Here is a 23,560-nt window from a genome sequence, read left to right as displayed (position 1 = left end):
CTCTGATCATTTTCATTGACCAAAACACCTTTTATTTTTAGAAACATGGCTATCCTGACAGTCACGGACATGTACATACACACACACACACACACACACACACACACACACACACACACACACACACACACACACACACACACACACACAACAGGTTTTCTCAGCAAGTTGATGCCTGGGAAGCTGAGAGCTGACTAGATCCTCCAGTGAAAATCATCTAATTCGCTAACATGTCACACATTCTTGCCTTTACCAAATAGGTTTATTGATTTTTCTCTTTTTAGATGTTCCCATTGGGAACAAACACTGTATTAATTCTGGCTACAGGGTAATCAATATAAATGGCTTGCAAGGCACTGTTTGATGAAACTAGCATAATCAGCTACTTTACTTTGAACTTGGATAATATGGCATCCTTTCCCCAGTTTTTTTACCCAGCGATTCTTTTTCTTATCATGTAGCATTTATTTAACTAGCATGAGTTAGCCCTGATGAGAAAAACACAATAATAAAAGAAAAAATACATATTGTTATTTGTACAGTAGTTGTTTTATGTTATCTCCTAACAGAATTATGCATTAGACCTCTATTGAATGCCTGTGGCCTATTTAGAGATTGTTTTTGAGAAAGTAACGCACCAGAGAGAGAGAAATGGGTTGCAGTCAGTGAAATACACATAAAAGCAGCTAAGCTGTGCGTGTCATAGATTCTATTTCATTCTCTACAACATTTTTCCACACCTTATCTTCCACAATCCCAACCTTCTTTCTCTGTCTTTTGAAAAAGTTACGGAATTTGCAGTTCCAGCCACGTTTCAAGTTTAGCTGCTGCTGCCTGAGGGGGCCAGGAAACGCACAGCTATGCCCTGGACATGGTGCATCAGAGCCTGAGCGTCTGATGTTGAGATCAGGGCGTGTCTCAGGGGAGATGATGGGAGATAGATGCTATAATGTCAGATTTCTCATTTTTCTGGTATTTTCTATTATCTTGGTGTGTGCTCATCTTGCTACAAGCGAGTGGCTGGAGTAAACAGTCCATGCAGTTTGGGATGGACTACAGACAGGGATCAGAGTTAAATGGCAGCAGGTTGTGGAAGATGTTATATAGAGGCAGAGGATGCATAGAGATGACCGGATTATATTCCCGATTCATCTGCTGGTGGCAGCAACCCATGTCTGCTGGGGACAGAGAAATAAATTCTGCCTCTGTGTTGAGCCATATAGGAGCAATGAACTGGCAAAACCTTGCTTGATGATAGTTAAAAAGTGAGTACTGTGCAAATATGGGGAAGCATTTTGCACAAGTTTTCTGCTGGGGTGAGTTTGGGGGCAGAGCTGGGGTTCGAAATATGTTGGATTGGCTAAAAAGTCAAGTGAACAAATTATAATAAGTATGATGATGAAGTACAATCAGTACAGTGAAGAGTAAAGGCAAAGGGTAATCTCAATTTCCATGCTGTAGCATGAATCACTGGGCAACAAACGTACCTCAGTGTACCAGGAAGTGCAATGCCTGCTAATTTAATACATATGATAGATGTATTCTTAAGGGTTGCACCACTTAATCGGACTATTATATTCTTGACAAATAGATTAACTGTTTGGTCTGTAAATAAAAAAAAATAATTTATGAATGTCCATCATAATTGTTTAGAGCCCATGGTGACATATTCAAATTCTCCAAAAACCAAAGAAATTGAATTTGTAATAATGTAAAAGAGAGAAAAGCAACAAATCCTCACATTTGAGATGCTGGAACCATAACATGTTTGTCATTTTGAAACATGACATAAGTTATCCAGATGGTTGCAGATTAATTTGTTTGTCGATTGACTAATCAATCAAATGGCAAATACCATATGTGGTTATTAAATGTAAGGCCACACTTTTGTGGTATTTACTGTTTGGTGTAAACTACTGTTAATGGTTAGCATAAAAACACTTGACTGTATCATATTTAAAGGTGCTCTAAGCGATGTTGGGTGACGTTACTTCTTGTTGACGTTCAAAGTATTTTTAAACAAAACGAGGCTAGCTCGCTCCTCCCACCTCCTCATCCCGTCCCCTCCCTTCTGTGCTTCAGAGCAACATTTCACCTGCAGGGGTAGAAGTAAAAAACAATGAAACATTTTTATTTTATTTTAAGCGATAAATCAAATGTGGTTTGGTTCTGACCTTTGCTGCATGTCATTCCCCCTCTCTCTCCCCTTTCAAGTCTAAGGCCAGAAACACACCGCACGCTGAAGCGCCATAAAGCGTAGCTATTTTATTTCGGTGCCCATGTTATTCAATATGTCCGGCCACACCGGCTGTAATCAGGCTCAAAACGGAAGCGGCGGCTCGTGCGCTGCAGCAATCGTCTCAGCGTCTCCTTTATTTCTTCCGCAATCCGCGAGCGAATGTGTCAAGCCAGGCAGGTAATCACATACAGGAAGGCCACAGTGCAGCTGGATACTTTACAAAATAAACTGTCAGAAACAGTATTTTTACTGCAAATCATTTAACGCATAGGTTTGAAGTCTAATGATAGACACTAAAGTTGTCTTTGATTCTGCTGCTGCTGCAGTCATTTCATTTCTTTGCAGCAGTAATTACGGTCTAAGCTCAGTTTTCTGTGTAACCTACAGTAATAATTAACTACAAAGAGCACTGATATAATAACATAATGTTTCCCTATACTTTATGTGAAGATAAAATCCTACAAATGAACAAAAAGACTGAGGTGATTTCGGAGGCAGTTATTGGGTAAGGTGAGGCATGCTGCGACAGGGTTCTCTCTCCACACCAGTAAAGGTCAGAATGTTCACTGGCTACTGCACTTGCTCACTTCCTTTCTCTTTTGTGAACTTTGCTTTCACACTTTTTTTCAATGGACAGTCCTCACAGGGAGACCAGAGGCAGAGAAAGGTCAGAGGATGAGGAAAGCATAACTGTGAGGGTTGGTAAATACTGTAATCAGACTGGAGCTTGTGTAGTTTTAAACGCATTTTGGCTGCAAGAGTACACAAAATGACATCAACATTTCACAATAAAAGTCTGTTGCTCATGGTTGACATACATCCTTTGAAAAATATGTCAAATGCACAAAAGGCGAGAAGGTGAGGAGAATAAAGTCTGGAGGACAGAGAGAGGTGTGGTGTGGCAGAGATCAAACAGCTGTGGTGTAAGATGTACACAACATAGCATCAGAAATAACATCCAGTGTTCATAGCTACATCAAAACAATTGCAGACACATTTTCTCATAAAAAGTCATACATATATAATGTAAGGTTATATCAGAACTTGAACGGTAGCCCTTTGAATAAGAATGCCAAACAATGGGAATGTCAGCAGAGTGGTGAAGAGAAACTCTGCACATTCGACAACACCTTGAAGTGTTAGTGAATGGGAGTGTGGACACATTTTGCTTTTGGAACTTTGACCAACAAACACATTTCCAATAGAATCAGCAGTTGTTGTTTTTTTTTTTTTTTTTTACTTTCTGTTTAAACCCAAGCAGAAGGGATAGCAGAAAAGTGTTACCTTCAGCCCCGGGGTCAGGTCGTCGGGGTCAAAGGTGGTCAGAGGTGAAGGTCCACGACGTGAGCCATAGGACAGGACAAGGGGTGGGACACACATTTGGTGGAGGTCACAGAAAAGCACAAAGACATGGCGGAAGGGAGAGGGAGGAGAAGCAAGAGGCACAACCAGAAAAAAATGAGAAGATGTGGAAGGAGAGAAAGAAGGGGGCAGCAACAGGGGAGGATGTTGCAAAGAGTTACAAGGGAGGATTTGGTAAGAAATGGAGGGGCATGGCACCAAGAGAAGGTAAAAAGCAGAGGAGGAAATTGTGAGGGAAAGCGGCAGTTTCGAGGGGTTGGGGAAAGAGGCTGAGTCAATTCCTCTTAAAAAAAAAAAAGAAACGAACCAAAATAAAAGGAATGAACCCATACCTTGGTCGTTTAACGTCAGGTGCGCCAGACCTTGAAAGGGAAAAAACAGAAAAAAAGAACAGAAAGAGGAAGAAAAGAAGGTCATAAAAGGCACGGGAAGAAAAAAAGCATTGTCACAACGTTGGACTGCAGTTTGTGACAGACATCCTGGGGCAGACTTGGATGTCAGAGTTTAAATCAAAGGTAAAAAACGAGAGATAGATAGATAGATAGAGAGAGAGAGAGAGAGAGAGAGAGAGAGAGAGAGAGAGAGAGAGAGAGAGAGAGAGAGAGAGAGAGCGAGAGAGAGAGAGAGAATAGTAACAGAAAACAAGCAAACACTTCTTGAGTGAGGTGTGGGGGGTTTAGAAAAAAAAGCATTTCCATTTGGCGCAACCCCCGAAGGCTATTGCTCTCACAAATGCTTTTTTTTCCTCTGGAGTACTTATGGAACACACAAAACTGTTTGGCAGAAAAGGCTTGACTGGATTCCTCATCTCCTACTGTACACACATCATAAAAAAAGAATCAGAGCTATGCAAGGTGTCACACAGAGAGGGTCAGAGATAAACCTGGAAAAACGCTACAGGATAAAACTGTTTCTGTTGTCTGTAAAAAACCCAAAGCCAAAGATGATTCCAACACAGATGTGAGCATCACAACACCAGCCCAAAATATTTATTTAGCTCACTGTTAAGGTGCACACTGCTAAGGTGCACACATCTTGCCAAAACTACAGATCAATAGATTTAAAAGAAAGATGTCCACAATGAGCTCCAGCTCTTGTCGGTGAACAATAGTTAGGTAACATTAAGTAACTTCTGAATCAGGCCACAGTACCAAGCAAACATATCACAGTCTGTGACAATCCATGCATACAAAAAACATTCACAATATTATGACATTTTGGGACATCTTTGGAAAAATAGTAAGGTCCTGTTTCCCAAAAGGAACTGTCATCACCAAGATACCTCCAGTTTCTGGCTAAACACAACTATAGGGCACATAGGAGGTCTGCACACAGTGCCCTACAGTGAAGTATTTTTCCGTGAATGTGTGCACACTTGGTCCCTCTTCTAAACACAACTGGAGCCAATCCAGTCGCAGCACAATCTTCCCCACAGAAATAGCAACAACACTCTCAAAACTGCCATTAAATGAAGCAACAAGCCAAACAATTTCCACATATCAAAGGTCGTTCCTTAAAATAATTGGAGTAAAAATGGTAAAAACACAGGAAGGCCTCCATACAGCGCCTTTCTGGGAAGGCTACTGTACAGGGGATCATCAGGGAATATATGTCTGACAGGAGGGAAAATAATAGCTAGATATCTGCTTGAACACCATAGAATGCAGGCATCATGCACTGTGAACATACACTTCTTGGAAGGAAACCTTAAACCAGAGAAAAAGAACTAGAACAAAAAATAAAACATGGTCTTAACTATGGCCTGAAGCAACGTTTAATCACAAATAACCCGAATGGATAAGGCAAATTGGATTTAACTCCAGGCATATCAACAGCATTATGTCCCAAAAGGTCAAATCACTTCCAGCCAACCTCTCTTTTCTTTGATCAATACCATTTCAAACATAAGACTCTTGGCTAGGGATGCACCGATCTGACTTTTTCAGTCCTGATACCGATACCTGGGCTTTGTGTATCTGTCAATGCCCGATACCGAACCGATACCGTTGTTGAATTAATAATACACTGTATACCTTCCACCTTATACCTTCCTTCCACCATGTGGAAGAGACTAAAGGCACCAGACTTTCCTAACTAAACATTACTTTCCTAACTAAGACAAAATATGTAATGTATTGAATTCTTATTTATTTGTACACTCAACTCTTCCAGCATGCGACACACGTGTGTCAGAGGGAAACGAAAAACGAACAAAACTGTATCGGCCCGAGGATCTGTTCATTTTTCCGATCCCCGATCCAGCTATTTTGTCAGTATTGGGACCGATATCCGATCTTAATATTGGATCGGTGCACCCCTACTCTTGGCACTACCAGCAAACAGCTCAATCAAACAAAACCTTATCATCAAGGAAGTGCTGTGGTGCAGCCTTGGAGTGCTTTACTTCCGTTTGGAATGTACAGAATAATCTACCTAAAAGACCCTTTAGACTTGACGGGATTTACATCACTGACGGCTGCAGTTTAGGAATATTCAGCACAAGAATTAGCTATAAAACATGTAAAGCATATCTAGAATTGTGTCATTGATGCTTGAGATTCATAGTCTGGTATTGTATTGGTCTACATACTATATCATGACCTTTTCCAAAGAAATGTAGGTATTTTGCACCTACTGTTTCATGCAGCTGATTTCAGAACTCTAGCAACAACAAAAAGAAAAGACAGCCTTTAAAGCCACACTAATCAACACCAGAACTTCAACTTCTGTGCACAGCACACGTATCAGGGTTTTTCTTTGTATGGTCTGTGAAACAACATTTACACCATGGACTGGCTAACTGAGGTACTTGACAGCTAAAGTTAACTAAACCAGTTGCTGCAAGAAAAATGAAGAATGTCTCAGAAAACAAATTGAAACAACTGTGGGCTGGCTACAGCAGGAATGCACAAAACGCGTCTATGCCACCACCAGCGAGCAGGTAAATCAGAATGCAAAGACAAGAGAAGCTCAAATGACTCTTGACTACAAGCTGTTCATATTGGCTTCTTTCTTAACAACAGCAGTGATTCAGGAGCAGAGGAAATGTACAGGCAGAGTGTTTTATTTATCTGGCTGCAGTCCGTTTCCTGCAGGCCCTTTGCAGGCAGTCCAATCATTCTCACTCTGCCTCCCTCTGTTTTTGTTCCTTTGCTCATAATCCATTAAGGAGATAAGGCGAAGGCTCCTGCAATGAAACAGAACGGTGCTGTCGCTGCATACCAAATCATTCAAATACCAAAACGCCCAACCCCCCACCCCGGCCTCTTCCAGCTCAGGCAGCATCGTGATTGTATGGCAGAGAAAGACGAGAAAAGGTGAAGAAGAGAAGTTAAGAAAAGACACACAGAGGAAATGACGGAGCAAAGGCAGAAAGTTATCAAATGGCTTCTTTTACAGCCAGTGCTAACCAGACATTTACAGACAGGTGTGCAGCACAGTGGCAGAGAAAAGCCAAAAATCAATCAAAAGAAGAAATTCATTTCAAGGTATTGTATCAGGAAATTAGAAAGTCATGATGCAAAACTTTTACTTTCCCAAAACAGACACAAATGCCCCACACACCCACACACACACACACACACACACACACACACCCACACACACACACAGTCAGTCCCACACATGTTGTCTTGGCAGAAGCACAGGATGCCAGACTCTTACCATGCCAGATTCTGATCAGGATGTGACGGTTTTCACTAGCAAGTGGTTTTAGAGAGAGAAGAGGCAGCATGACTCGAAATTACTGATCACTGTAAGACATCAGAACACAACAGACATAAGGAAAAGCTCCATCTCTCCTAACTTCCAGTCTGCATCAATATTGAAGCACAAATCAGATGACCACAGCCACAAGCAGCATCGCTTGCCACACATACTAGAAAGTTGACACAATCCAAGCACAAACTATAAGTCTCCCTGTCTCCTTGGCATCTGAGCATTTGATTACATCCTTAATTTTGCGGTGAGTACAGATGGGAGTGCCTAACGGAACCGGCACCGATTGGTTGGTTATGATTGAGTAGCAGATGGAGCAGAGTCATAATTCTGCCATTAGGAGGAGACATGCTTACGTTCTGATCTGGCCAACTCCTCTTCCCCTCTGTTTTCAGCCCATTTATCCACCTTTTCTTTGCTCCCCGTCTCCACATCCAGCCCTCCATCAGCCAGCTGCAGCTGCTCTCTTCTTCCTCATCTGCCACTTTCTTCTGTTCTGCTTACAGGTCTGATGAACACAGGCCACTATAGTTTTGCAAACTACTGATTTCGTTCAAATGACTGTTGGTGGCTCAAACACCAGGGTCCTGCCAGATACTACACGATGAAGACAAAGACAGGCAATGTCAACCATGTTTATATGTATGTATATCAGTCAATAGATACACCAGACGTATACGTGTTTATGACTAAATGAATATACCCACCACCTACAAATGATGGCATGGCTAATACTGTGGTTTCTGGCATGTCTTTGTTTTAAAAGCAGCATTTAAAAAGGTACAACGTGTATTGACCTTATACTGTAAGACTCTGTCACATCATCCTACACACGCGGAGGGGACGGAGGAAAATGGGAGTCATCGTCATTATCCCTTTTTACCCCTTACGCATATTTTCTCGCTTCCTCTATCCCTCATTCATCAGATGGACACATAGACTCAGTCAGAAATCAGAAGGAAGAATGTGTTTGCTTCCCGAGCCCCCTGTGGTGCTGGGTTAGCATGTTAAACAGCATCATCCTCCAAGGACTGTCCAGCATATGGCCAGTGCACTTTACGTGTCTCCTGAAGGCACACGCCATACTGACACAAAACCATCTTCTTTACTTGCAGATCCCAAAATGATAGTCGGTTAAAACTTTTTTTTTTTTTTGACGACACTGCCGTTGATGACTTTAGTGGGAGCGAGCATTACCAAAAAGCATGAACTGTCGAAGTGGATAAAAGTCATGAAGTATAAAATAAGAACAATAAATGTTTTTTATGTGCAGCTTATTGCTGGGTGCACCCTTGGCACAAGATATAAAACTCCACAATATCCAAAACATTTGACACATCCACAAATCACTGGCTTTTACTAGGCCTGGGCACAGATAAAGTTTCACTGCGTAATCATTGCTGTATGTCTTCCAATGCCAAAAAAATGCAGGCATGGCCCTCGAGGAGAAACAAACCAGGGCAATTTGTAAAAACATCTGCTTAAAAGATGTGGGGAAAATGGTTCTGATTGAATGTGAATAATATTCATCTGAGTAGGCTGATCCATAATGCATAGTGTCTTTGCACAGCTTAAGTAATATAGAATCTGTGACAGAATTTAAAGTGCTTTAATAATTCATTGTGGATATGTACTCAATGAGAGAGAGAAAGGAAGAGATAGTGGGAGATAAGGGGCTAAGAAGACCTCTACAATCTTGCTGAGAGTTATAGACTGATGTTAAAGGCTTCCATGTCCTACCATGCTCTAAATTATTAACAGTTTGATCCATTTCAAAAAGAAAAAAAACATGTTCTATACTTTAACATTAAGTGAAAATCTTGCTCAATGGGTCCACAGTCATAGACTGCGACCTGCTGTGATTTTAATAAAGAACTAGAACTGCAAGCAGTTATGACGGGGCCCAAGCCACCCACGCCAGTTGCCCCCGACGCCCCGGGGGAGCGCGCGAAAGCGGAACCTGAAGCCCGGCGGTGGGGAGGCAAACGGCGGTAAATATCGAGAGGCGTGAGCCTCGAGGTCTGCGGTACGTCGCCGTTGCAAACGTAGCGGTCAACAGTTCACCTCCACGCATATACAAACCACCTTTAAGAATGCTCTACAATAAACAAACTTCTTAACCCTCCTGACCGCGGGGGACAGCAGAGAGAAATGAGAGTGACCGAGATGGTGGAGGGGGGGAGGCAAGTGTGGTGGTTGAAGGAGCAGGGGAGGTGTTCAAGTTGTTGCAAATGGCGTCATAGGCGCCGATTTATGTTTTCCTCCGTGGGTGCTTCGTGGGAAATTAAGAATCAATGACACCGACATAACCAATCACACTATGACAGACGCTCCACTTAGCACCAACTGCAATGTTTAATTGCACGGTATCGGCGCCTATGAATGGTGTTGATTTTGGATTGAAAAAGTGAGAGAAAAGAGTTGCATTTGTCCACTGTGAAGGTTGTAGAAACTTTGTCAGGTTTTAAGAAGTTTGTTTATTGTAGAAAACTAGGGGAGCACGCGAAAGCAAAAACCAAAACGTAACGGTAGGAGGTAAATATCAGTAAATATTGAGAAGTGTGAGCTGCAAGGTCTGTGGTACAATCCCATTACAAATATGTCATTAACAGTGATTGAGTTAAAGTGCCAAAACATGTCTACGTTGATTATAGCGCCCCCTAATGGCCAATCTTCGCCAGATTTGGTACAGAGCCTCGGAGCTGCATGCCGAACGAGCACCACAAGTTTCGTGGTGATTGCTTTTACTGTGGCAGAGATATTGCATATGCAAATTTCCCATTTAAATGCATTGTTATTGCATAAACGTTGCTTATAGTGCCCCCTAAAGGCCGATCTTCGGCAAATTTGGTACAGAGCATCGTAGTGGCATGTTGAACAATGATCCAAGTTCCTTGCTGATAACATTTAATTCGGCCGAGATATGATATGATACGTGTGTGGTAGCTAGCTATGTAAATTTGTTTGGTCGTCAAATGCGCATACTTTAACGTAGCAAAATTCCTTGAGTAACTTTTGGTCAGGTCCATCTGGAGATGCTACCTACCAAGTTTCGAGCTGATCCGTTGCACGGCCTAGGACGAGTTCGAAAAAGTTGGTTTTGAGCATTGCGCGATATTGCGAAAAAGATTTTAAGCAAAAATGGGCGTGGCCTATATCATGTGATTCAAACTGATTCAAGGAACGTGGATGTAAGGATTTCTAATGTGCGATGTGCAATGTGGGAGTTAAAGGCAAAAAAACATTATAGCGCCACCTAGTGGTCCACATGTGTAATTTTTGGTAGGTGTGGTCCATGACCCACTGTCTATCTACCCTGTAAATTTAAAGTTGTTCACATTAGTGTAAGTGGTGAATCTAGACTTGGGTCCCATAGGCCATGCCCACGTTGACCCCTCACTACCCCACTCTAGAGATGGCCTCAGGAGTGTCCCTAGATGGTACCCATCAAATTTTGTAAAATTCGAATGAGCCGTTCATGAGATATAAACTTTTTGTACTTGTAGCGCCCCCTAGTGACCAATTTTCGTAAAACGCGTGGGGGACCTCCAGAGGGTCATGTCAAACAAGAATCTAAAGTTTGGCATTGATAGCATTTATTTTGGCTGAGATATGGCAAAGTTGGTGTTTTCATAGTTAGCTACACAAATTTGTTTGTACGTAATATGAGCAATTTTTATTTTATTTTTTATATATTTGTCAGGCCCATCTGGAGATGCTACCTGCCAAATTTCGTGCCGATCGGTCGCATGGTCTAGGAGGAGTTCGAAAAAGTAGGTTTTTGATAAATCGCGATTTTTCACGCATAAAAGTCTAGGCGGAAATGGGCATGGCCTATATCACGTGATTCAGTTGGATCCAGGGAACACGTGGATATATGGTTTTTAAATGTACGTTGTACGGTGTGGGAGTTATAGGGCCAAACGCGTTTTTTCTGCTATAGCACCACCTAGTGGTGGAAGTGGGTCAATTTTTGCGCCTGAGGTCCTGAAAACGGCAACCCCCCACCATGTATGGTTTAGGCTGTAGTCGGAGTTTTAGGCGGAGAAGAATAATAATAATGGAAAAACCAGTAGAAAAACAATAGGGTTCCACAGCTCCGCTGGAGATGTGAACCGTGTTGCCTTGCATACGCGGTTCCCATGCCCCCTCGGGCTTGGACCCCTAATAAGACTTGAGCTGCGTTCACACAGATACAAAGTAGAAGGCAGTCTATTTCATCTCATGAAGCTGTGTGTGGGTTGCACTGAGGAGGTCATTTGCATTCTCTGCTCTGACTGGTCAGCTCCGAGGTAGGCGCCGTACCACACACAAGGAAATGGCACATTTCTGCCTGTACAGCCCCCCCCCCCAAAGTTTTAGGCAGGTATGAAAAAAATGCTGTAAACTAAGAATGCTTTCAAAAATGGAAGTGTTAATAGTTTATTTGCATCAATTAACAAAATGTATGGAGGAAATATTTATTCATAATTCAAATTGAAAGTCCAAAGAGAAATTGAAAGTCCAAAGAGAAAACGAAGCGAGATCAAATTAAAAACATTCATTTTTAAAATTTTCCATTGATCAAATTAAAAATATTATTATTATTTTTTTAATTTTCCATTTGGCTTTTCCATTTGGATTTAATATTTGGCTTTTGAATTTAAATTTAACATTGACTTTTCCATTTGGATTTAATATTTGGCTTGTGAATTTAAATTTAACATTGGCTTTTAATTTGGATTTAATATTTGGCTTTTGAATTTCAATTTAACATTGGCTTTTAATTTGGATTTAATATTTGGCTTTTCGATTTCAATTTAACATTGGATTTTCATTTGGATTTAATATTTGGCTTTTGAATTTACATTTAACATTGGCTTTTCATTCGGACTTGACACATGTCAATGTAAATGAGGAGGCTTGGCCCAAAGGTTGGTGGGAGGGTCTGAAACGAAAGGAGTTCAGAGGCACCTTATGAACAGCAGGGGGAGCTGACTGCTGGGGAGCTCACTGTTGAGGAGCATCTGTCTGCAGCTTGGCCACAAGGCTGGCTTATCCTCTTATTTCACATGATAGAAACTGATGATGTAGGCTAAACACAAACCACATTTCATGCAACAACAGTGAAGTTTTCATGTAGATATTATAATTGGGCCCGTGTTAGTGAGGACTAGATTAGGACTGTATTTAAAGCTGATTCTGGTTTCCAACTTCGCCCCAGGTGTGTCTGTTAAAACACGGACGGAGACAACTTCTCTCTTTTGATGTTTTATTTAATTAAGCAACAGTACAAACATGGGTGTGGGTAGCTCTGCTACGTGTGTTTGTGTGTTGTCAGATCTCGAGGACACACACACACACACACACACACACACACACACACACAATCTCAACCGGGTAGTCATCGTCCGAACTGCGACCTCTCCTTTTTCTTTCTCTCACTGATTGACGGCCTTTTGACGGCCTGTGTACTTCTTCGTTCATTTGATTTCCAATTTTGAAACGATATCCAAATTTGAAAAATGGGTCATTTTAAACCTTGTTAATATTGATGACAATGTGTTCAAACGGAAAACGAGCCATATTTCAGGAAATAAACTTGTCCATGATTCTATTGAGAGACTTCCAGCTGACCGCGGTGTCTGTGAGCATCACTGGCCGGCCAGCAGGGAGGCGATCCCGGCCGCCACCAGCTAGCTGTCCCGTCCCTGATTGTTGTGAGTACGTGTCGGAGAATAGCGCGGACACGCACCTCACACTGTGCACACCACCCACAGAAAAAAGTGAGAGAAAGAAAAAGGAGAGGTCGCAGTTCGGACGATGACTACCCGGTTAAGATTGTGTGTGTGTGTGTCCTCGAGATCTGACAACACACAAACACACGTAGCAGAGCTACCCACACCCATGTTTGTACTGTTGCTTAATTAAATAAAACATCAAAAGAGAGAAGTTGTCTCTGTCCGTGTTTTAACAGACACACCTGGGGCAAGTTGGAAACCAGAATCAGCTTTAAATACAGTCCTAATCTAGTCCTCACTAACACGGGCCCAATTATAATATCTACATGAAAACTTCACTGTTGTTGCATGAAATGTGGTTTGTGTTTAGCCTACATCATCAGTTTCTATCATGTGAAATAAGAGGATAAGCCAGCCTTGTGGCCAAGCTGCAGACAGATGCTCCTCAACAGTGAGCTCCCCAGCAGTCAGCTCCCCCTGCTGTTCATAAGGTGCCTCTGCACCCCTTTCGTTTCAGACCCTCCCACCAACCTTTGGGCCACGCCTCCTCATTTACATTGACATGTGTCAAGTCCAAATGAAAAGCCAATGTTAAATGTAAATTCAAAAGCCAAATATTAAATCCAAATGAAAATCCAATGTTAAATTGAAATCGAAAAGCCAAATATTAAATCCAAATTAAAAGCCAATGTTAAATTGAAATTCAAAAGCCAAATATTAAATCCAAATGAAAATCCAATGTTAAATTGAAATCAAAAAGCCAAATATTAAATCCAAATTAAAAGCCAATGTTAAATTGAAATTCAAAAGCCAAATATTAAATCCAAATTAAAAGCCAATGTTAAATTGAAATTCAAAAGCCAAATATTAAATCCAAATGGAAAAGCCAATGTTAAATTTAAATTCAAAAGCCAAATATTAAATCCAAATGGAAAATTAAAAAAAAATAATAATATTTTTAATTTGATCAATGGAAAATTTTAAAAATGAATGTTTTTAATTTGATCTCGCTTCGTTTTCTCTTTGGACTTTCAATTTCTCTTTGGACTTTCAATTTGAATTATGAATAAATATTTCCTCCATAAAAATGCAGTGAATGAACAGAAGAGAAATCTAAATCAAATCAATATTTGGTGTGACCACTCTTTGCCTTCAAGACAGCATCAATTCTTCTAGGTACACTTGCACAAAGTTTTTGAAGGAACTCGGCTGGTAGGTTGTTCCAAACATCTTGGAGAACTAACCACAGATCTTCTGTGGATGTAGGCTTCCTCAAATCCTTCTGTCTCTTCATGTTATCCCGGACAGACTCGATGATGCTGAGATCAGGGCTCTGTGGGGGCCATGCCATCACTTCCAGGACTTCTTGTTCTTCTTTACGCTGAAGATAGTTCTTAATGACCATGGCTGTATGTTTGGGGTCGTTGTCCTGCTGCAGAATAAATTTGGGGCCAATCATACGCCTCCCTGATGGTATTGCATGATGGATAGGTATCTGCCTGTATTTCTCAGCATTGGGGACACCATTAATCCTGACCAAATCTCCAACTCCATTTGCAGAAATGCAGCCCCAAACTTGCAAGGAACCTCCACCATGCTTCACCGTTGCAGACAGACACTCATTATTGTACCGCTCTCCAGCGGTGAACAACCTGCCTTCTGCTACAGCCAAATATTTCAACTTGACTTCAACTGATTTTGACTCATCAGTCCAGAGCACCTGCTGCCATTTTTCAGCACCCCAGTTCCTATGTTTTCGTGCATAGTTGAGTCGCTTGGCCTTGCTTCTATGTCAGAGGTATGGCTTTTTGGCTGCAACTCTTCCATGAAGACCACTTTTGGCCAGACTTCTCCGGACAGTAGATGGGTGTACCTGGGTCCCACTGGTTTCTGCCAGTTCTGAGCTGATGGCACTGCTGGACATCTTCCGATTTCGAAGGGAAATAAGCTTGATGTGTTTTTCATCTGCTGCACTAAGTTTCCTTGGCCGACCACTGCGTTTACGATCCTCAACGTTACCTGTTTCTTTGTGTTATTTCAAAAGAGCTTGAACAGCACATCTTGAAACAGCAGTCTGCTTTGAAATATTTGTCTGGGAGAGACCTTGCTGATGCATTATCACTACTTATATACTACAATTGGTTGATCATAGGGCTGGACGATTTTGGCTAAAATCATAATCACGATTAATCGAACAAGTCACCTCGATGACGATTACTGAACGATTATTTAAAAAAAAAAATTCTTTTCTTATACTGTAAATATGTTCAGTTATTTTTTCTAATGAAAGAGTGCATAATCCTATCTTTGTGATTCTAAAATAAGGAAACAACACACAGATAGCAATTAATGCTTATTTATTAAATATTTCAAACAACTGAACTGAAATCTACAACAGTAGATTTTACCATGAAATAAAAACGTCTTATAAAAAAGTAATTTAAGTTTTAATGTAAAAAAAAAAAAGTTTCCTAAAAATGTAGAAAATAAATAATAAATGTCCATCATAAGATTAACGGGAACCTGTGGTTAACTGTCTTTTCGGAGTTAAACTCCACAAGCGTGTCCTGCGGCTCGCCGGCCGTCTCACACACACACACACACACACACGTTCACAGCGCTGCAGGCAGAGGCGGGGTCTGTTCTGAGTATAATAAAGCCCCATCTGTGTTGAGCAAAACATTACGTGAATTACTACGAGAATGGATGTGCATTTAATATAGGAAAAGTGCACAAGTATTAGCATCATTTGTTGTTGTTGTATGTGACGCTAAGGTCTAGTGACGATGCTATAAAGACCGTTGCCGTGCTTGCGTCGCTCCCTTACCCCTCCTACCAGTCCCTATGGCCACTTGGCCAGTGGGAATGCAAACGGGAAAAAAGATTTTGGGGGAGAGTAGTTCTTAGAACTGCTTAGAAGTGTACTTTTCCTCTAAAAAGTACAAGTACTATCCGATCGGAAAGCACCTATGGTCGCAGACTGGACAGGGCTCACGGAGTCACGTGACTACACACGCGGCGGCCGTAATATGTTTTAAGGGGAAAGTACATTAACACACAGTGGGCGGCCGCGGAAATATTAATAGGATTAAAAGACCGAAATAACCGACTTGGTAAAATTACGTCGGTTATAGGCTCTGAATTTCGGTTACGATTATTTTTCGATTAATCATCCAGCCCTAGTTGATCATACACCTGACTACAATCCTAGAAAATCCCTGACTTTTTGCAAGTACCTATAAGAATTGATGCTGGTTTGAAGGCAAAGGGTAGTAACACAAAACATTGATGTGATTTAGATTTTTCTTTTGTTCGCTCACTTTGCATTTTGTAAATTGATAAAAATAAACCATTTATATTTTGAAAGCATTCTTAGTTTACAGCATTTTTTCACACCTGCCTAAGACTTTTGCACAGTACTGTAGTTCACAAGATAGCATGTTTTCTGGTAATTTAATAAATAAATAGCCTATAGGAAATAACCCCATGGTAGAGCCTATTTTTGTATACTCCTGTTTGAATTAAATATGCCACAAATGTATAGTACTGAGTATTTTCAAATTGTATTAAGAACTTTAGTGCAAAATAAAGATAACGTGCAAGGATCAGAACGGAAAGCATCGTCCAAATGGCGTAAATATTGCCATAGCGGATATGGCAATATTTACGCCATTTGGACGATGCTTTCCGTGGTTTTTCGACATCATGATAAAAAGATACCACAGACACGTTTTTATTGTTTTGACGACATGTATCATCATATCCCGCAGCCCTACGGTACACTGTAGAAATGTCACCCATAGGATTTTGAAAAGATGTTTTAACGATTAGATTTGGGTTTACTGCATGCCGCTACGCTGGTCAACTACTGGGAGCAAAAGTCCAATGCTGAGAATTGTTGAGAAGCCTGGGTGCAGCGTGGGTGTGAGCATGCACTAACCACAATGCCTGAGTTTGCATACACCATCATTTGTGAGCCTTTAAGACACAACTACTCAATTTCACCATGGGGGAAGCAGGGAAAAAATTGTAATGACTTTGACCAGACATCTGTTGGTTATTTAGTGAGTCTGGTATATTTCTGTGAAAGTATAATTTAATATTTTTGTGGTTAACTGTCCATGCTGGTCTATCATGATAAATAAGTGAATATAGTCAATGTAGCTTGAGTGTAATAAATGTAGTCAGAGTGAAAAACATCTGGCTACTGTCACTGTAGCTGTTGTGGTAATGACTAAGTTGTGTAAAGAGGATGCATTAGATATTGCAGTAGTAGTACTAAATGGGTCATTCTCTACGGACTTCTCCTGCAATAGTAGCACAGACCGTCTACCTTAAATCTTATTCACCAGAGCCCAATGATTACACTGTAACACAAATCGGACTGCTTCTCAACTGACCAGTTACCACAGCAATGTGAAAAGTGCAACGCTTGAATTTGAAGCAAAGGCACAGCCGTATTTTAGCAACAATAAAGCAAAAAGGGCTTTTCCTACACTGGCTGTACATTCCATTGAATACAAAGGAGTTGGACCAGCAATATGGACATTTTCACAGCACCACATGAAATAAAATCCCATATTAAACTGTATAGGATTTAGCATTTATGCACTGAATATACCAAAAAATATATAAACACATGTTTACTTCTTGGTTTGGTGTGTTGGTTTCTGGCAGAATGCCCTAGATTCTTAAAGGTATCTGAATAAAAAATGCACTCCTTTTACAACAATCCGAATTCCTGTGTGTGTGTGTGTGTGTGTGTGTGCATTTGATTTCCTTGGAAATACCACAGGGAACTGTTGACCCCCAGGCGAGGCACTTAAGCTGAGCGAGTGAAGCATTAAATCTTTATGGTCACTTTCCACTTTACACAGCAGCAACAGCCATCATCTGTCAGAGCGATGCGCTAAGTTGTTTGGAAGTCTGTCAAGTGACGTGATTTAAAGATTCAAAGTTACAATTAGACGGGGGCCATAGAGTACATAATTAAGATTGCACATGCCAAGGCTTGCAGTCAGAGAATATTTAAACCAATGCTGCCAGACACATATTCCAAAATATTCATGTCCGTCTTGACTTTGGCTCCAACTTTTGAGCCATAGCTTTGGTGTTTTAGAATGAATGTAAGCACTGTCCTAATATACTGCGAAATTAAAAAGATATAAAACATGAATATTTCATACTAAATTGACAATGCAACATTTTCTTTCAGCAAGGGCTTACCCATATTGGAAACACTTGAGTGCTGTTTATTGGCTTAATAGCTATTCTGTACGTGGGGAGATCATAGTTACGTCTTAAAAGGGAAAATATCTCATATCGAGATATTATGCTCCCCCACATCTCCTAATTAACTGCATAACACTGAGTGAATCACTTTGACTCACACATTTTGTTCATTAAAACACAGCTAATATGTCATGGGATATGTCTGGCAAAATAAATCAGAAAATCTTGGAAATTGGTGAGAGAGGGTAGAGATCTCAACAGTTGCCGTTCCATCTTAATTAAACAGTCCATAAATAAATATGACCTCCATATGCCGAGCTGGAAATCTTTGACTACTTTCATGTTTTAACCATCAAAGCTAGTACACAGAAGATATGTTGATTTCTTCACTTATGCTAATTTACACAAGACAGACTAAAGATACTCAAAGGAGCTTCAATGTTTTACTAGCTCTTATGTAAACCCAACTGCGTTCTCTTCAAAGGAGGGGGCTCTACCAACACTGAAAGCAATATGTGTAATAATGCAAACACAGCATCCGCATGTCCTAAATTCTGTCTGTCCTTCCATTGTTTGGATTTTTTTTTTTTTTTTTCCTTTTTCCCCTAGTTACCAAATGTGTTGAGTTTCTGGCCTGGAAAGACATGTTGGGTCCATCTTGGTGAAAACCAATAAATTCTATGTCTGACCTCTATTTTCCTTTCCTTTATGAGGTCAAACTAATCATTAGTCTCCACAGAGATCTGGTGTCCTCTCTCAGTGTATCCATCTGTCCTTCCTCTCCTCTTCCTAATCTTCAACTGCCAGTGCTGCAGATGCCTTCTACAACCTCCCTGCTCCATCCGCCCTCTTTCCACTGTCAATTTCATGGAATGAATGCCTCTGATTGCCACTTCTGGACTCTACTCATTAGGAAAGCTAAATGTTGGGAGTGGCCAACAAAACGCAAGCCGTCCTTTACAGTTGTTGGGGTTTTTTTTCCTAGGGATGTCGGAAGCTGTAATTGCAACGTCAGATGTGATGTAGAGAACGGCAGCATTGACGGAAGGGAGGAAGCCAGTCCTCAAGTGGACGATTAGCACCTGCACCCCCCACCCCCACATCAACCCTACACACACACACACACACACACACACACACACACACACACACACACAACCCACCCAAAGCTAATAGCATCATTTCAAGTCCTTGCTCGCCCTTATGCTCCTTCGTTTAGCCTGATCATGAAAACGGGGTCAAAGTTAATTTAAAACCACTGAAAGATATCCAGAATAAAAACATAACTTCCAGTTATTAGTGACATATCTGAAGCATCAATATCAACAAATAAGGGAGATCACTTCAAAATCAAGAACGTGATATCCTTCACTAGTAATAAAAAACTCCAAAGTATATTAAATGACTTGTACAGGCAGATATTGCTTTGGTATAATTGCCCTCTCTATCGCAAAAGTACACCCATGTCAGTGAGATAAAGTAAAAATAACAAAATCCCCTGTTCCTCTGAGCCATGGAAGCTTGAGTTAAGGCAAAGTAATCTACAGAGACATTAGAGCAAAATAGCACCTTGCCTTGAGCGTTTGTTGATGTTTAATGTTTCATTTTGACAATTTTCTCCCTTCAGCCGGCGTTTAGAGCACACATCCTGTTCCTCTCCACTAACGGCACGGCAGTGAACTGTAGTTTCGTGTAAGGGAAAAAAATGTAATCGTAATGACTTTTCCTGGAAATGTGGCTTCCCGTGAGTTTCTGACACGGCGACTTCCTGCCTTGTATCAGGGGGTGGGTCTCAGCAGGTAACTACAACAACATCCCATAATGGAAAATTAATGTCTTCCAACTGAGACGATGAACTAACTACATTTAGCTCATTGGGTCGGGTAAACACCATTAGACCATTGAATCTGCAGTGCTCTTGGAAGTTCAGTCATTTGAGAGCGAGTTGGATAATTATGGCAGAATGAATGTACATTGTGTGACAAATGTATTCATAATTCATGAGCCTATTTTCTGAAACTGGAATCCTTTTTGTGGGGAACAATACGCAGCTTGATTTAACTGAGATTGGAAAGTCCCAACTGGTGTATCCTCCATACTCACAACAGCATAATGGTGTGTGTCTTTGCTACACAATAGTGAATGAAATGGTTCTGAAGAAGTTGCTTAAACACACTCTTCAGCAAGCTGAATTGCACAAAAACGGATGTTGTAAATAGTTTAGTCTCATATTCAGTCTTGATCTCCTAATTGTCCTTTAATCAAGATAGCAGTTCTGACAATCAGATGTCAGACACATGGTCTTGTAATTGGCCACTTCAACAATTGTCATACAATTTAAGACTGAAGAGCATTCTTAAGATGAAATTAATTTGCTATGTGAGTACAAGTGTAAGTGTGCTCAGTCCATGGGAAACGTTAAAAGGAAAATGTCAGACAAATGTTGACAGACATAAATTGAGGTCTTAATATGAAAATAAAATCAAATTAATTAATGTGTAGACTTATTGTTTGTCCAGTCATTGCTTTTGAAAGCAAAGCCACGCCACAAAATGGCAGCGCTCAACCTTTAATTAAGAAAACAACAAATCTCAAAGTGTTGTTTTCCCGTTTAGTTTCAGCTGCTGAGCAAAAAGCCCTGCTGCTTGCTTTCATCTCGCCAAACTCCGATTAGGCAAACTGAACAAATACCAGCGAGCGACAACTCCTCTGCAGATTCAGACAAAGGGGCTACTGAGTTTGAGTGAGCAGAAGGAGCTAAAGAGAGGGAGAGAGAGAAGAGAGAGAACTGATCACAAGAAAATTAAACGGCACTGAACCTTGTAAACAAATATTTCAACAATGTTAAACACAATGTAGGGGACGTCTGGTGCCGCTGTTCTGTGAAATAGCCCGGCTCTGTTTGGAATGCGGTTTCACGAATGATGGGTGCTGAGAAAAACCACATCTAAAGAGATAATAGGAAAACAAAAAGTGTGTGTGTGTTTGGGTATCAGTAAAACAATGTTAATATCAGAAGGTTTTGACACAAAAAGTTAGACATCCTTTTAACCAGTGGAGCAGAGGTTAAGCAGAACTCATATTTCTGCTCATCACTCTACGTGTCTGGAAACGCCTAAAGCCCGTCATTGCCTTCATTAATAATTTTTCCTTTAGCCATGTGGAGTGTCCCACCTTGAAGTGTCAGCTATATTTCCCTGAAATATATGAGCTACTTTAGTCGGCCCAAGAACGTTGAGGTGAAAAGAGAAAAGACTGACACAAATCCATTTCATTCCCCTCAAGATCGGAGAATTGTTTTTTTTCCCAAGTTTGGTTTCTCTTGAAAGTCACTCATCACTTTTTAGGCCTGCTGTGGACAAATGCATGAGAAACTGCAGCCCGACCATTGTTGGCATGGCAACTGGCTCCAGTATCTGTTTTACCATGACGATGGCCATACTGGTGTGTTCACATTCCCCACTCTCTTTGAATTTCTTCCACTCTCATTCACATCTTCTTTGTACTCTCTTTTTTTCTGCCTGACTTTATCTTTCTTAACCCTCCATCATCCCCTCTTCTTCATCCCCCTTTTTTTATTTGGCATCACTGCAGAGCTCACTTTCCCCTGTCAGTGTGTCTTTCTCTGCAAGCAATTAAGATTACCATTGTGTGTTTTTATTACATTATCCACCCAAAGACATAACTCTAAAAAGTCAAGGGGGATTTGCATTTGAATAAGGTTATAAAACCAAATAAGAGAGTTCAGTAATTATATTAAGGGTGCATTTGAATAAGTAATGATATTCTCCTGGTTCATTGCCCACAGAGGTAAACGCAGCAGAGACTGCAGGTATAGGGCAATAGAATAAACCTAACCCTTTCATTAATTTTCCCACTGCAGCGAAATTCCATTTTGGGGGCAAATCCTTTTTATATAGTCAGGAATCTCGTAGCCCATTAAGTCCACATTGCCAAGGCTGACTGTAAGCATTTGCCAGCATACATAACAACACTGATGATGTGCAGATGAGTGGAACGAACACAGACCTGCATTAATTAGCATTGTATTACATTACTATCATCAAAAACAAGCAAATAGAATATGAGTTGTACAGATTTAAACTCAAAGGAACCAACAGTAGTAGACTGGAGACCAGAAAGAGTAAGTTATATGTATTTTGTCAGATCAAATATAGTAAAATAGAGATGCGGAAAAAACATATCATCATAATGTATAATCAAATTCATTTCTCTGGCACCTGGTTATCTAGAATAACAAAAAAAACTGATTGGAGTAGCCTGTTACCTAAAGGAGCTCTCTGGAGCAGCACAAATCTCAGGTGCAAGAAGTCCATGTTATCTCACAGCCACACCTGATGTGTGTCTGTGTGTGTGTGTGTGTGTGTGTGTGTGTGTGTGTGTGTGTGTGTGTGTATACATATGTAAAGGTGTACTTTTGCCAATGCCCTTGGGACTTTGATACTGTACACAGAGTAAGTATTGTCATCGCTACTGCCGCCAAAATCCTGACCACCACCTCCGTTTTGGCTAGCGCTCATACAGTGTAAGATTGCTTAATCGGATAGGGCTGTTATGCTAGGCTCCACTGATCCCATCTGTCACGACTTCATCCTCAGATCCGCCGTGCTGTTTCAAGCCCCACGACAGCTCTTTAAGAAAACCACTCAATCTGTTCTCCAGGCTATTTTTTGCATCCTTTGCATTTTTTTTCTCGCTCAAAAAAGAAAAAAAAGCGAAGCATAGAGCTGCAGGTTGCTTGACACAAAGCAATTTTTCCCTTGGATAAGGTAGCTCGACCTCCCTGATCTGGGAGCCCACCTTCCGCCCTCCACCCACTACCTACGCCTCCTCAGAGGGATCTGGCAATAGATCAGAGGGTGTTGGTGCATCCTGAATCACCAGCTATTTGGCACTCAATGCCCTCATCCACTACATGGCAGCCATTTCTAGCAGTGTGTTTGTGTGACTGAATGGTGGTGTGGCTGAATACCAGTCGCCTCTGGATCAGCTCATCCCCAGGGGGCCCAGAGGAAACTGGATTAGTGGTTCGGCACGCACATGAGAGAGAGAGATCCCTGAACATGGTGCATTTGTTCTTTACTGTGTGTAGAGACAGGGGGTCATTACTTGGTCACCAGTTTACAAGTTGAAGAGGGCAGATGAGACCTTATGGAGAAAGCTGCTTCCAAGGGATTTTTCCATGGCAGTTGTTAGGCTTGTATTGGGTATTAGCCTGGCTTAAAAAAAAAAAAAGTTCAATCTTCTGGAAATAAAAGTTGGGTTGGCT

The 23,560-nt window shown here is 41.0% G+C and overlaps 1 protein-coding gene across 1 annotated transcript in view; it reads right to left on the bottom strand.

Annotated features, from left to right (window-relative positions):
• Window positions 1-23,560, bottom strand: part of LOC116036048 (neurexin-2-like) — a 446,903-nt gene that overhangs the window by 232,056 nt on the left and 191,287 nt on the right. Inside the window, exon 4 of the mRNA XM_035993813.1 lies at window positions 3,934-3,963. Coding sequence (XP_035849706.1) covers window positions 3,934-3,963 — 30 coding nt within the window. The remainder of the gene's footprint in view (window positions 1-3,933; window positions 3,964-23,560) is intronic.

This window comes from Sander lucioperca, chromosome 17 (assembly GCF_008315115.2).
Source record: "Sander lucioperca isolate FBNREF2018 chromosome 17, SLUC_FBN_1.2, whole genome shotgun sequence".
Taxonomy (NCBI): domain Eukaryota; kingdom Metazoa; phylum Chordata; class Actinopteri; order Perciformes; family Percidae; genus Sander; species Sander lucioperca.
Note: the sequence above shows the minus strand (reverse complement) of the source record. Positions and strands in the feature narration are given on the sequence as shown.